Raw genomic sequence first — 15,649 nt, 5'->3', positions numbered from 1 at the left:
TAAAGGAATTTTTGTAAGAAATTTTCTTAATAAAGAAATAAATATACTAGACATCCATAATTTTATAATTAATTGATCCAACTTAGAAGGATGGAAGAGTCCACTAGGCACAAAAAGGGTTCAGCCATATTTTATCAGAACCAGGCCAAATTATTCAAAGGTACTTTAATAGAAGCTTTAGGTGCTTTTCTGTCCTGAGTGCTTGTTGATTTTTCTCATTTTATGAAGTGTCTATGTGATTCAATGCCTAAAGCAGGGATGTGATAATTATCAAGCAGAATCCTGCTTATCCCTTTGCATGCTGGGAAATTTTTCGTCTGCTAAAATGTCGTCTGCAGAATTTCTAAAATTAGCATTTCCTTCGATTTTTTTACAAAGAATACTATCAGAATAGCAAACAGTTTGGATCCTGATGAGACGCCACGTTCATCTGGATCCAAACTGTTTGCAAAGGCCTTCAAAATTCGGTTCCCGCACTGAAAGGGTTATTGATGCCAGCAGAATGATATTTTCTTGCTTTTGACTCCTTCAATTTATCAACCTTGCAAAATTTCAATGGAAATATTATCAGGAAGCTAACTCTATCATATTTTGTATATCATTAAAATTGTGTTTTTTTCGCATAGTATTTCAGTAAAATTTATACAAAGAAACATGTTCAAAGCAGTTAACAAATATGCAGAAAGAAAATAACTGTCATTTCAGTACTTTGACCCCTGAACAATTCTATTAACCCCTGTCGATTGCAAGAATGCAGTCATTTGACTCCTGGTTTTCAAAATCAATTGAAATCCCTGTATACAGTTTGTGAGGTATTCATGATGTCCTTAACCCTTTGCATGCTGGGTAATTTGTCGTCTGCTAAAATGTCGTCTGCTGAATTTCTAAAATTAGCATTTTCTTTGATTTTTTTTCAAAGAATACTATCAGAATAGCAAACAGTTTGGATCCAGATGAGACGCCACGTTCTGTGGCGTCTCATCTGGATCCAAACTGTTTGCAAAGGCCTTTAAAATTCAGCTCCAGCGCTTTAAGGGTTAACAGAGCACTGACATTTCATGAGAGTAGTGTCAAGCTACAAATCTAGTATGGGGACACTTCTAAATGATAAGCAGGGTAATTAAATAATTGGATATGAGGCTAGGGGTAAACATTTGAGGACACTGACCTCATGGTGTCCTCCCATATCCTTAGATTTCAATTAGGTCTGATACCGTATTTTACCTGATAAATGCCTCCCATTTTCCAAAAGTGGGTGTTGGTGGGTGACATTCTGGTATGGGATGGGATGTTCCTATAGAAGTCCACTTTTTATAGTTTTTTTTTACATGTAAAACCAGTATAAAGAACACTTATTTAGCAGTTGCCAGTGTTAATAGCTTCTGCAAATGTTACTTTCTGTGATAAGCCAATATGATAAATCAGGTTTTGGGCAAGGATTTGTGCACTTGAATGTTTTGAAGTAATATGAAAGCATTGATTCTGCTGGGGGTTATATTTGTATTATGATATATTTATACTAAAGGGGTACCAGGAATTTGAGATGGGTGGGCTGGCATTGTTACGAAGAGGGTTAAGTTGGGAATATATGGTACCTGCAGGGTAAACATGGTTAAGGGTTGGTGAATAGTGTAGTGGAACTAAGAAGCTTGGGTAAACATGGTGAAAATCTAGTTGTCAGCTGGTGAGAGTTTTAATTTGGCAAAAAATGAGTTTATCTTAGCCCTCAGCAATCAGTAAAACGAAATAGATATTTCATACCAAGTGTGTGATCATTGGAAACTGTCTTCAATCTTTAATGGTAGAGGTCATTTGGTGTGGTGTATCCTGGGTTTACAATGTCAGCATGAAATTATTATACCTAACTTTAAAAGGTAAGTATGGTACTAACGTATGATAAAACTAAAAAGTGCAAATTGCCTTATCAAAGGTGGAATTCACAATATTTAAAAGATCATGCTTAAAGGTTTATGTCCCTTACCTTTTATATAATGAAATAAATAATATGCTGTAAGTGACGCATGCACTGTTTATTTCTTTCCACATATTTCTATGTATGAGCACAGAGCTTTCATTGTAGATTTATTTTCTATCAAAGGTATGCTTGTGTCACACCTGTGATGTGTTGTTTGTAAAGCCATGCATTTATTGCCAGCACTTGAAAAACCTATTGCCTATGGTTACATTGTTACCTTAACATTTCAAATTAAACCTGTACCACTTAGATACATATTTTCATGTATTTTCAGGTATTTTCGCACAATTGTAGTCCATCAGAAAGTTAAATTTAATTAAAGACCTTTCTTACTATATTCAAATTTTAAAGGCTTCATTTCCAACCCATAGATACTGATGAGCAGCAAACTGCATAAAACCTGAAAAAACTGGGAGTTACTCGCAGGCTGTTCTGGTTTTATGCTGTTTGCATATAACCATTTTCCCTTTGCCTTCTGAGTGGGAAAGGGTTAAGGGTTGAGTGTGAAACTGCGGTGTGCGTCATCTGAATATTTCTTCACTAGATAACAGTTTTTTCTGGCAAACAAGCCTTAATAAAATGAGCCTCGCTCTGTGAAAAAAGGTTTAATGCATGTGCGTAAAGTATCATCCCAGATTAGCCTGTGCAGTGTGCACTGGCTAATCTGGGATGAAATTTACCAGCTAAACTGGATTTTTGTCAAGAAAGGTCTTCCTTTAAACGAAAAATACAATAAAAGCGGAAAGTGTACTCCCTGATTAGCCTGTGCGGACTTTGCTAAAAAATTGTGTCAATTGCTTATTTTGACCAAAGTGTTTTTGTCCATGTTTGATTGACCAAGGACTAATGAGGCCATAAATTTGAAAATCCATGCGTGTCCTTCAGGTGCTTGTCACTTAAATATAAAGCCTTGAAGGGCTATCTCAATCCTTCACCAGCATTTACTGATCAATAAACTGATTGCACTAAATGGCAATTACTTTTACAGATGGTTGTTTTACAGATGTGACCTCAGTGTGATTGATTGCATCTTAAAGATATTTATTAACTAGGTTTTCCGAAGGAAAAAACTGGTTATTAGATTGGCGAATGCGGGCGGGCTGGCGGGCGGGCGGAACAAGCTTGTCCGGGCCATTACTATGTCGTTCATTGTCAGATTTTAAAATCATTTGGCACATTTGTTCACCATCATTGGACGGTGTGTCGCGCGAAATAATTACGTCGATATCTCCAAGGTCAAGGTCACACTTTGAGTTCAAAGGTCAAAAATGGCCATAAATGAGCTTGTCCTGGCCATAACTATGTCATTCATTGTGAGATTTTAAAATCATTTGGCACATTTGTTCACCATCATGGGACGGTGTGTCGCACGAAAGAATCACGTCAATATCTCCAATGTCATGGTCGCCACGACTAAAAATAGATTTTTTTAAAAAACAAACTTACAAAGGGGGTTAATTTTGTTTCAAAAGTTCAGTTTGAGTTTTCTCCCTTTATCAGATTTTTTTTTCACAATGAAAACCTGGTTTTGTGACAATTTTGTCCCTTGTTGTTTATTATGTCGTCACTTTTCAGTTCCAGATGTGACCAGATGATTATACAGAAATTTGACAATCGTTTATACTGTTTACTTCTTAGATTATTATACAGAAATTTGACAAACTGTTTACTGTTTATTTCCAGATGTGACAAATGCATGACAAATTAGATTAGATATTTGTTCATACAAAATCATGCCTTGCCTTACACATACTGTTTAGTAGTGAAAAAATATATTTGACAATTTCTTTGTAGTATTGTTTCTAAGAATGATGCATTACAATCATATATCTTTTTTCCAGATGCGACCAACGCAAGTTAAAGCCATCAAAGATTTCCCTGAAGTCACAGTTCCAAAGGACTACATCTACTACAAAGCCTATGACGTTATAACAGTGCTTGATAAAACGTGAGTATAACGAATTTTATTCACAATCCAGAGAACATCTTGATTTTTTAGCCTTCTTCTGGGAAAATGGGCTTAATGCATGTGCATTGTCTCAGATTAGCCTGTGCTGTCCCCACAGGCTAATTAGGGATGACACCTTCCATCTAAACTGGATTTGTGTTTAGAAAAGACTACCTTCAAAGGAAAAATTCACCCTAACAGGAAAGTGTTATCCCTGATTAGCCTTTGAAGACTGCACAGGAAAAAACACAAACACAACTTTCCTTTGTTTTGGGATTTTCTTCCTGGGACTCGGAATTCCAAAAATGTTCCTGTATTTTAGGTTAAGTGCCTTTCATTGGTACTTTTTTAATAAGAAAACGTCGCTGTTTAGAATTGATTAACATTTTAATATGTTTGACACAATAAGCTTGTAGCTGTCACACTATAAAGGCAGTTTACTCATTAAGGATTCAGTGATGTATATCAAAGATCATGGTCATGCTATGATTTGATGTTCAGTTTGGCTGGAATGTATTTGTTTAAGGGAAAACAACGTCCAGGTTCATTATATTATCCATGTTATGGTTACATAACATTAATTTGTTCAAACATACAAATAGAAGACATCATCATAACTAATTATGTCCTATCAACTAAAGTAAAGAGGTAAGATGTCAGAAAGAGTCAGTGGCTACTGACTCCCTCTTAACTCTTTACCACTTGGATACATATCTTCACGCATGTGTAGTCCCTTAGAAAGTTATATTTAATATAAGACCTTTCTTACTAGATTCAAGTTTTTAAGGCTTCAATTCCAAAGATACTGATGAGCAGCAAACAGCATAAAACCTGAACAGATTGCGAGTTGCTCGCAGGCTGTTCTGGTTTTATGCTATTTGCACATAGCCTTTTTATGTCCCCCATCACTATAGTGGGGGACATATTGTTTTTGCCCTGTCTATTGGTTTGTTTGTTTGTGTATTTGCTCCAATTTTAACATTTTGGAATACTTTTTGCAATATTGAAGATAGCAACTTCATATTTGGCATGCATGTGTATCTCATGGAGCTGCACATTTTGAGTGGTGAAAGGTCAAGGTCATCCTTCAAGGTCAAAGGTCAAATATATAGCTTCAAAGCGGCGCAAAAGGGGACATAGTGTTTCTGACAAACACATATCTTGTTTCACTTTGCTTTGGAGTGGGAAAGAGTCAACTGAAGATTTATGTTATAAATAAGGAAACACCATTGGTCATATGCTTGATGTTTTAAATTCTTGTTAAATGATTTTGGAAATGTTGTACAATTAGATTCTGATTGTGTCCACATGGCAAGTAATGTCTTGTTAAGAGTTTGTGACAAAATTATCTGCAAAAAAAGTTTGTTGAGAAAAAAAAGGACAATAATCTTTAACCAGTATTGTTTTGTGTGCATCACATGTTCATCTACAAATAAAACTTAAGTATGTTTTTCTTCTAGCGTGATGTTCAATTTTGAAAAAAGTATTCATTTAAAATTTATCAGACCATTAATACAATGCACTGTAACAACAGTGAAACCTTCATCCAGCGTGATTTTGTGGTGTCCTATATCTAATTGTTTAGCAATACTATACAACAATCTCATTGTCAAACAAACTTAATAATAATGCTGTACTCTTATAAATAGGAAAGCTGCCTTAATGCATTTTTATCACACAATCCCTTGTGACAAACAAATTTGCCACCCCTTTTCGGAAGTGTTATGAAACAAAAGGGACATTTTTTGTTCCGTGAGTGACATACCCCCAATGTTTACAAATTGTACTTGTCTTAGCGGAGTGCAACCTATCCCAGTGAAGTCCTAGTGGTGTGTAATCTGGCACTGTTTAGTGTAACCTGCCCATTGTTGAGGTGGTTGAAATGATGGGAGAGTGAAATGCGATCCCTTGGACTGACTTCCATGGTCCTGTACTGCTGCAATTCATAGCCTGAAGTGATTTCTGAGTCACTAGGAGGACAATTTGTTACCCCCACAATGAATTGCTGGTACATTGAACTTTAAAATTGATCTTATGAAGATGGCCATCATTCTTGGTTATCCCCAAAATGACTGTTCCATTAACATCAAGACTACTTACTAAAAGGCTTGATACTTCAATCAAACACTCACATCCCGAGACCTTATTTTGACCTACATTATTTTCTAAGACTTATTCAAATGGGCCACTAAATTGAAATACTAATGTTGAATACTAACAAGGAGTCCACAAGAGGCATCAGCAATAATGGATTGCATCGTGTTTTTCCTGAATATTTATACAAACCATGACGACTGATTTTCAAAAATGCTTCTTTAAGTGGTAGCACACTAATCTGTTGCATGATAATTAACCCATTTATGCCTAGTGGACTCTCCCATCCTTCTAAATTTGACCAATTTATTTCCAAAATTAGGGATGTCTAGTATATTTCATTCTATATTTAGAATATTTCTTACAGAAATTTCTTTAAGCAAACAGCACAGACCCTGATGAGGTCACATCATGCGGCGTCTCCTCTGGCTCTACGCTGTTTGCCAAGTCCTTTTTTCTAGATGCTAGGCATAAATGGGTTAACCCTTACAGTGCGGGAACCGGATTTTGAAGGCCTTTGCAAACAGTTTGGATCCAGATGAGACGCCACAGAACGTTGCGTCTCATCAGGATCCAAACTGTTTGCTATTCTGATAGTGTTCTTTGAAAAAAATCGAAGAAAATGCCAATTTTAGAAATTCAGCAGATGACATTTTAGCAGACGACAAATTTCCCAGCATGCAAAGGGTTAAGGGATAGGTGTTCAGAAATTGCACAGCTATAAGGGACATATTCAATGCCATAACAATTACTATAACAATATTATATAATTATATCACAATTCATAATTTTTAGCTCGGCTGTTTTCGAGGTATTGTCATAGCCAGCTCGTCGTCCGCCGTCAGCGTCGTGCTAAAACCTTAACATTTTGTTAAGGTTTTGAACATTGGCTCTAAAATCAAGGTGCTTCAACCTACAACTTCGAAACTTAATATGTAGCTGCACCTTTATTAGTTCTACATGCCACACCCATTTATGGGTCACTAGGTCAAAGGTCATGGTCACTGTGACCTCTAAAAAAACAAAAAAACAAAATCTGACAAGCTTTCATTTATTCAAAACTGCACTGGAAGCCGTGCTGGCACCCTTATGCTGTGCTCTTGTTCTCAAAAGAAACTGCCCTCCAAGGGTGATGATCTATTTATGCATTAATTCAACCTTTATCACACAGCTAGAAGATTTTATAATTGGTCTCTGCCACTACTGCTGCGTCTGGAACGTGCATGCACAGTCAATGAAGAGTGACTCATTCTGCTGTATGTGTACACAACAAGTCTCTTTCTTTACATAATACATGGAGATTAGCCAACCTGCATTGCGCATGAGGTCGTGATCAAATATTCATGTTTTACGTTTGATAAAAAGACGAAACACTCCACACCACTCCTTTTACCTCCTCAATCAATATAGACAAATAGCGCACACACAATGAGCATGTTTTTTGCTGTTCTTTGGAGCCTTAATATAATATCAATCAATAAATACACTGTGCATGCATATGTTTTAGATTAACATTAATCTATTGGGAGAGTATCCAAACTGCCGTATCTTCATAACCATTTCTGTGTAATATACGTTAGTTTCACACTTCACCCACAATTTACCATTTACATGATGAATTAAAATGTACCTACAGGTCCATGCAAGAAATCGATAATTTCTTGAAAATGAGTTTAAAATAGGTTTGTACTGAGAGGTAACAGATGACATTTCAAATGGTTTGTCCTCAGTGGTAATCTTGACTATACAATGCCTTGAATAGAAGTTATACTTCATCAAGGAAAATGATTCATTGATTGCCATTTTATACTATTGATGTCTTTTGCTCTTTGTTTGTCAAGTTGCTTAAAATTATATTATCTCAGATAAGCTGAATATATGAAGCAGGTAATTATTAATTATTCTTCACCTATAGAAATGTTTATGTGCTCCTGGATTTAAAAGTTCTTATACAATTGGACAATGAAAATTTGTTATCATGGACTCAGTTTTTATTATACGCCCGTCTATGACGGGACGTATTATGGTATACCCCGCGTCCGTCTGTCCGTCCGTCTGTCCGTCCGTCTGTCCGTCCGTCTGTCCGTCCGTCCGTCCGTCCGTCCGTCTGTTAATGTCGTACGCTACGTCAAATATCCTTTGACAGATTTTCTTCAAATTTTAACACAATCTTAATATTGATAAACCCTGATCCCCTTTCGTTTTTGACGGAATTCTGAATTGTCGTTCCAGAGTTATGGGACTTTGTTCGTCAAAATTTCGTGATTTCATTGAATGTCCTACTGTAGCTATATAAAAATGTTAAAGTTGTTATAACTTTGGTATGCTTGGACCTAGAGTCTTGAAACTTGACATGAAGGTTGGCCAGAACTAGTAAGTAACCACTGGACATTTCAAGGTCATTCATTTGAAGGTCAAGGTCACTGTGACCTTGAATGTAAAAATGTTAAAGTTGTTATAACTTTGGTATGCTTGGACCTAGAGTCTTGAAACTTGACATGAAGGTTGGCCAGAACTAGTAAGTAACCCCTGGACATTTCAAGGTCATTCATTTGAAGGTCAAGGTCACTGTGACCTTGAATGTAAAAATGTTAAAGTTCTTATTTCATGTTATAACTTTGGTATGCTTGTACCTAGAGTCTTCAAACTTGAAATAAAGATTGGCCAGTACTAGAAGATGACCACTGGTCATTTCAATGTCATTCATTTGAAGGTCAAGGTCACTGTGACCTTAAATGTTAAAATGTTAAAATTGTTATAACTTTGGTATGCTTGGACATAGAGTCTTCAAACTTGACATGAAGGTTTGCAAGCACACTTAGATGACCACTGGTCATTTCAAGGTCATTCATTCTAAGGTCAAGGTCACTGTGACCTTAAATGTTATTGTTGTTCATGTATCCTACCGTAGCTCAAATATCCCCCGATGGATTTTTTATTTGCCCGTCTATGACGGGACGTATTATGGTATACCCCGCGTCCGTCTGTCCGTCCGTCCGTCCGTCCGTCCGTCTGTTAATGTCGTACGCTACGTCAAATATCCTTTGACAGATTTTCTTCAAATTTTAACACAATCTTAATATTGATAAACCCTGATCCCCTTTCGTTTTTGACGGAATTCTGAATTGTCGTTCCAGAGTTATGGGACTTTGTTCGTCAAAATTTCGTGATTTCATTGAATGTCCTACTGTAGCTCAAATATCCTTCGATGGATTTTTTTCAAATTTCAACACAATCTTAATATTGATAAACCCTGATCCCCTTTCGTTTTTGACGGAATTCTGAATTGTCGTTCCAGAGTTATGGGACTTTGTTCGTCAAAATTTCGTGATTTCCATGCTCATGTACTTATAAAATAAACCATGTATTCAAATACAAATAAACTGAAGTAAAAAAATGATTCAAAGGGTTATTTATTACCTTACTACTTCATTGGCGAACGACGGGCGTATCATGCGCTCATGGCGCAGCTTTTATTCCATTTACAACTTAAGTTGTAAAAACGCATGATCAAAGTGCCACATGATAAGCGCAACAGGGCAGAATTCTGGTAAAATAGAATGTAAAAAAAACTGCCAAAAAAAATAGATTAATACATTTTGGACCAAAACCCGTATGTCTTAACAATTAGAGTCACCAAAAATAGTATTTTGGCTAAAAAAGGGGTAGTCACAAGATTGAAAAGTGTCAGAAAACTTAGAGTATTCATTGTGAACCCTTTCCCACTCAGAAGCAAAGTGAAAGTGGCTATGTGCAAACAGCACAAAACCAGAACAGCCTGAGAGTAACTTGCAGTCTGTTCAGGTTTTATGTTGTTTGCTGCTCATCAGTATCTAAGAGTTGAAACTGAAACCTTTAAAACTTGGATCTAGTTAGAAAAGCCTTTAAAAAATTTAATTTTCTGAGGCACTACAAATGCGTAAAAATACATATCTTAGTGGTAAAGGGTTATTGTCCCCTACCGGTGAAACCGGAGGGACTTATGGTTTGCACTCCATCTGTCAGTCTCTCAGTCAAGTCAGTCAGTCTGTCTGTCTGTCACACTTTTCCGGATCCTGTGATAACTTTAAAAGTTCTTCATATTTTTTCATAAACTTGAAACATGGATAGATGGCAATATGGAGATTATGTACGTCATTTCATTTCCTTCCTACGTCAAGAATTATGGTTGCTATGGCAACAAATATAAAAAAATAATCTGACAATGGTGAAGTTTCACCTGTAGGGGACAATATTGCTTGGCAACGTCTTGTTAATAATATCTCCATTGTTGCCTGTTCCAGTCCAGTGAAGCCACCAGTGGCAGGTCTATGGAAGGGAGCCCTGGCCAGTGGCAAGACCGGCTACTTCGACCCCTGTAACACTGTCCCCTTCATTGAGCCCAAGAGTAGCCCAGACAGCACCACGCCAAAGAAAACAATCATGAGGAAAGGTGGGTGTTAAAAGTGTTTTTTTAATTTTTGTTGGTTAGTTTTTGTTTAAACATAATACCTGGTTTTGGCTCGATTGAATAGAAAGCATAATTGAGCATCCCCCAGGGAAAATTGGGCTTAATGAATATGTGTCTTGTTCTGTGAAAGCTGGTCATAATGCATGTGCGTAAAGTGTCGTCCCAGATTAGCCTGTGCAGTCCACACAGGCTAATCAGGGATGACACTTTCCGCATAAACTTGATTTTCGGTAAGGAGGGACTTCCTTGAAACTAAAAATACCATAAAAGCGGAAAGTGTTGTCCCTGATTAGCCTGTGCGAACTGCACAGGCTAATCTGGGACGACACTTTACGCACATGCATTATGACCAGCTTTCACAGAACAAGACACAAATTTTGTAAAGTGTCCGCCCAGAAAAGCCTCTGCGCACAGGGTAATCAGGGATGAAACTTACTGCTTACACAGGCTTTTTGTTTAAAAGAGACTGCTGATACCAGTAATAAACAAATTATTCCTTTGAAGCAGAAAGAGTTGTCCCTGCTTAGCCTGTGAGGTCTTCACAGGCTAATCTGGGAAGACACTTAATGCACATCCATAAAGCCCAGTGTTCACAGAACAACGTTAATATGTTAGTAGAAAGCTCTCAGAGGGGATCAAATTAGAAAGCTAGTGACGATTAGATGGTTGTCTTCAGATGGCTACATGTCTTTAGATTGCTGACTTTAGACGGTTGTCTTTAGATGGCTGTCTTAAGATGGCTACATGTCTTTAGATTGCTGACTTTAGTCGGTTGTCTTTAGATGGCTGTCTTCAGATGGCTACATGTCTTTAGATTGCTGACTTTAGACGGTTGTCTTTATATGGCTGTCTTTAGATGGCTACATGTCTTTAGATTGCTGACTTTAGATGGTTGTCTTTAGATGGCTGTCTTCAGATGGCTACATGTCTTTAGATTGCTGACTTTACATGGTTGTCTTTAGATGGCTGTCTTTAGATGGCTACAAGTCTTTAGATTGCTGACTTTAGACGGTTGTCTTTAGATGGCTGTCTTTAGATGGCTACATGTCTTTAGATTGCTGACTATAGACGGTTGTCTTTAGAAGGCTGTCTTCAGATGGCTACATGTCTTTAGATTGCTGACTTTAGACGGTTGTCTTTAGATGGCTGTCTTTAGATGGCTGTCTTCAGATGACTGTCTTCAGATGGCTACATGTCTTTAGATTGCTGACTTTAGACGGTTGTCTTTAGATGGCTGTCTTTAAATGGCTGTCTTTAGATAAGGTGAACATCATGTATGGGCAGAAAATTAAGATAAAGCTCTTAATTTATAATTATAGGGCTTGTAAGTATTTAAACTGTAAACATATACGTAGTGCTCATGAAATACCGGTCTTAATGCAGGTGGGTATATCGTCTAAGATCAGCAAGTGAAGTCTAATCAGCTAATCAGGGATGACAAGTTCTACTTTAATGGAATTTTTTGTTTAAAGGAAGTCTTTTCTACATTAGGATCCAGTCTAGACAATAAGGGTTGTGTCCCTTATTTACTTTTGAAGACTGCATAAACTAATCTGAGACCACAATTTATGCCCATGCATTTTGCCCAGTTTTCCGGATGCACTGCTTATATATACCTAGTGTGGCTTTGTTTCAAATACAATTTTGCTGCATAGTGATTGGTTTTATGATACAAGTAAGCCAGTATGCACTCTGTATCTATTATCTCCATCTTTGAACTGATGAACGGACAAGATAGTTGTGCACACGGCCGCTGGCAGTTGATCTTTTGTGGGATGCATTGAAGTCCCGATGATTAGACCTGCAGTACTCTTGAAATCACTTGTGATGTTTCCTGATTGCCAAGGAGTGGCTTCCTGTTTAGTTTCTCCTTTCTTCATAAAGTGATGTCAATAAAGAAATCATTGTCATCTGCAGTATTTTGATTGGGCAAAATAAAATAAAAAAGTCATGTTGTTTTTAAAATCTCTAAGTGCAAGATTCATTCATTGCAATTAATATCCTCTATCTAACTGTGCTGGGTAAATGTCTGTGTTGTCCTTATACATGTCATGGAGTGTTGGTCATTTAAAATTGATTTCTGTTAATCACTATTAACTTTACACCCTGATTTTTGTTTCCCTGTACTAAATGTGTTGCAATATTTGTTTTTCAAAACCGATAGTCTTTTCCCAATTTGAGCTTCTGCAATTCCTGAATTCTTGTAACAACTTTGAGTTTCATACTGAATGCACCATTTAAGCAACCTTTTAAATGTATTTTGCCATACAGTCTCCACAACTGCCACAACCAGGATGATTAATAATTTAATTTCAGACTCAAACTGCAATGATTGACTTATAATTTCAGGGCTCAAACTGCAATGATTGACTTGGCATTTCAGGTCTCAAACTGCAACAATTGACTTAGCATTTCAGGGCTCAAACTGCAATTATTGACTTAGCATTTCAGGGCTCAATCTGCAATGATCGACTTAGCATTTCAGGGCTCAAACTGCAATCATTGACTGAGCATTTCAGGGCTCAAACTGCAATGATTGCTTTAACACTTCAGGCTCAAACTGCAATGATTGCTTTAACATTTCAGGGCTCAAACTGCAATCATTGACTTATCATTTTAGACTATTACTGGGACTATTGACTTAACATTTCAAACTTGATAATGAACTTAAAATAGCAGACTCCAACTTAGAATATCTACTTTTCATTTCAAAATCAATTTCTTATAATGGACTTTCATTTCAAACTTAAGCTGTGATAATGAACTTAATATTTCTGATAATTGAATTATTATCTCAGACTCAAACTGTGATAATGGACTTTTCATTTAAGTCTCAAACCATGACAATGCACTTTACATTTTAGACTCAAAGCGTTCGGGAAGTAAAAAGATCCGACCGGACATGATCAGTCGACCACAGAATGATCTGCGCCACACAGGTCACATTGGCTATGACGGGGCCATATTTGGAGATGTGGGCTTCATAGGAGACAACTATGACAAACTGCCTTTCAAAACTGCATCCATAGGTAATTTGTTGGAGGTTTGATTGCACTGAGAATTTCAAACTTCCATTCAAAACTGTTTCCATAGGCTTTGATTGTTAGTTAAATAACAATGAGAATTACAACTTCCATTGAAAACTATATCCATATGTATTTTGTTGGAGGTTTGATTGTGAGTTAAATTGTATCAAAACTGTATCCATAAGTAATTAGTTGGAAGTTTTTATTGCGGTTTTAATTACGATAAGAATCACTATTGCCAATATTTGTTTGTTTATACATATTTTTAGCTCATCTATTTTTTGAAAAAAAATTATGAGCTATTGTCATCACCTTGGCGTCGGCGTTGGCGTTGGCGTTGGCGTTGGCGTTGGCGTCGGCGTCCGGTTAAGTTTTGCGTTTAGGTCCACTTTTCTCAGAAAGTATCAATGCTATTGCATTCAAACTTGGTACACTTACTTACTATCATGAGGGGACTAGGCAGGCAAAGTTAGATAACTCTGGCGTGCATTTTGACAGAATTATGTGCCCTTTTTGTACTTAAAAAATTGCAAATTTTGGTTAAGTTTTGCGTTTAGTTCCACTTTTCTCAGTAAGTATCAATGCTATTGCATTCAAACTTGGTACACTTACTTACTATCATGAGGGGACTGGGCAGGCAAAGTTAGATAACTCTGGCATGCATTTTGACAGAATTATGTGCCCTTTTTATACTTAGAAAATTGACAATTTTGGTTAAGTTTTGTGTTTAGGTCCATTTTATTCCTTAAGCATCAAAGCTATTGCTTTCATACTTGCAACACTTACTAACTATCATAAGGGGACTGTGCAGGCAAAGTAATGTAACTCTGACTGGCATTTTGACAGAATTATGTGCCCTTTTTATACTTAGAAAATTGAAAATTTGATTAAGTTTTGTGTTTAGGTCCACTTTATTCCTACAGTATCAAAGCTATTGCTTTCATACTTGCAAGATTTATGAACTATCATAAGGGGACGGTGCAGGCAAAGTTATGTAACTCTGACTGGCATTTGGACGGAATTATGGGCCCTTTATACTTAGAAAATTGAAAATTTGGTTAAGATTTATGTTTTGGTCACTTTACCCCTAAAGTATCATAGATATTGCTTTCATACTTGGAACACTCACAAACTATCATAAGGGTACAGTAAAAGGACAAGTTGCATAACTCTGGTTGTCATTGTTACGGAATTATGGCCCTTTTTTGACTTAGTAACTTTTAATATATGGTTAAATTTTGTGTTTCGATCCACTCGAAGTATCAAGGCTATTGCTTTCAAACTTCAAATACTTACATGCTATCATGAGGTTACTGTACCTGGCAACTTGAATTTTACTTTGACCTTTGAATGACCTTGACTCTCAAGGTCAAATTATTAAATTTTGCTAAAATTGCCATAACTTCTTTATTTATGATTAGATTTGATTGATACTTTGATGAAACTACTCTTACCTGACATACCACAATAGACTTCACCCAAACCATCCCCCGTGCCCTCCCCCCCCCTCCCCCCCCCCCCCCCCCCCCCCCCCCCCTAATTTTTTTTTTTTTTTTTTTTTTTTATAAGATCATCTCACAAATGACCACCACACCCTCACACTATACCCCCACCCCACCCCCCCACCCCCCCCCCCCCAAATTTTTTTTTTGATTTTTTTTTTTTTTTTTTTTTTTTTTTTTAAGATCATCTCACAAATTATCACCACACCCTCACACTATACCCCCCCCCCCCCCCCCCGATTTTTTTTTTTTTTTTTTTTTTTTTTCGCTTTTTTGGAAGATAATGTAATAAATGTCCACAACCCCACACTATACACCCCTCTTCACTCCACTCCTCCCTCCTTTGTGATTGAAAATGAGAGTCCCTTCACCTTTAAAAAGAAAATAGATGAGCGGTCTGCACCCGCAAGGCGGTGCTCTTGTTTTAAGATGTATTGCTTGGAAAGTCTAAGGCTTATTGAGACGCTCTCTAGTTCATTTCCTGGGTAGAACCAGTAATTGGTGTCTTGAAAGAAGATGTAAAGAATACTTTGACATTGGGGATCAAACTCATGACCTCCAGGGTTGCTAGGCAGACACCATAACCACTACACCTCAACAACCAATATTTGTTTAGGAAGCAGCTGTTTCCTTTATAATAAAAGTGCCGACAAT

The 15,649-nt window shown here is 37.0% G+C and overlaps 1 protein-coding gene across 10 annotated transcripts in view; it reads left to right on the top strand.

Annotated features, from left to right (window-relative positions):
* The window catches only part of LOC127842337 (activated Cdc42 kinase-like), a 124,101-nt gene that overhangs the window by 75,709 nt on the left and 32,743 nt on the right, over positions 1 to 15,649 (top strand). For all 10 annotated transcript variants that reach the window (XR_008031557.1, XM_052371787.1, XM_052371790.1 and 7 more), the window contains 3 exons: positions 3,817 to 3,923; positions 10,301 to 10,449; positions 13,332 to 13,496. Coding sequence is in view for 9 of the 10 variants with exons in the window: in XM_052371787.1 (XP_052227747.1) it covers positions 3,817 to 3,923; positions 10,301 to 10,449; positions 13,332 to 13,496 (421 nt within the window). In the remaining variant the exon portion in view is untranslated. The remainder of the gene's footprint in view (positions 1 to 3,816; positions 3,924 to 10,300; positions 10,450 to 13,331; positions 13,497 to 15,649) is intronic.

This window comes from Dreissena polymorpha, chromosome 8, assembly GCF_020536995.1.
Source record: "Dreissena polymorpha isolate Duluth1 chromosome 8, UMN_Dpol_1.0, whole genome shotgun sequence".
NCBI classification, from domain to species: domain Eukaryota; kingdom Metazoa; phylum Mollusca; class Bivalvia; order Myida; family Dreissenidae; genus Dreissena; species Dreissena polymorpha.
This window is presented reverse-complemented; position numbering and strand designations above follow the sequence as displayed.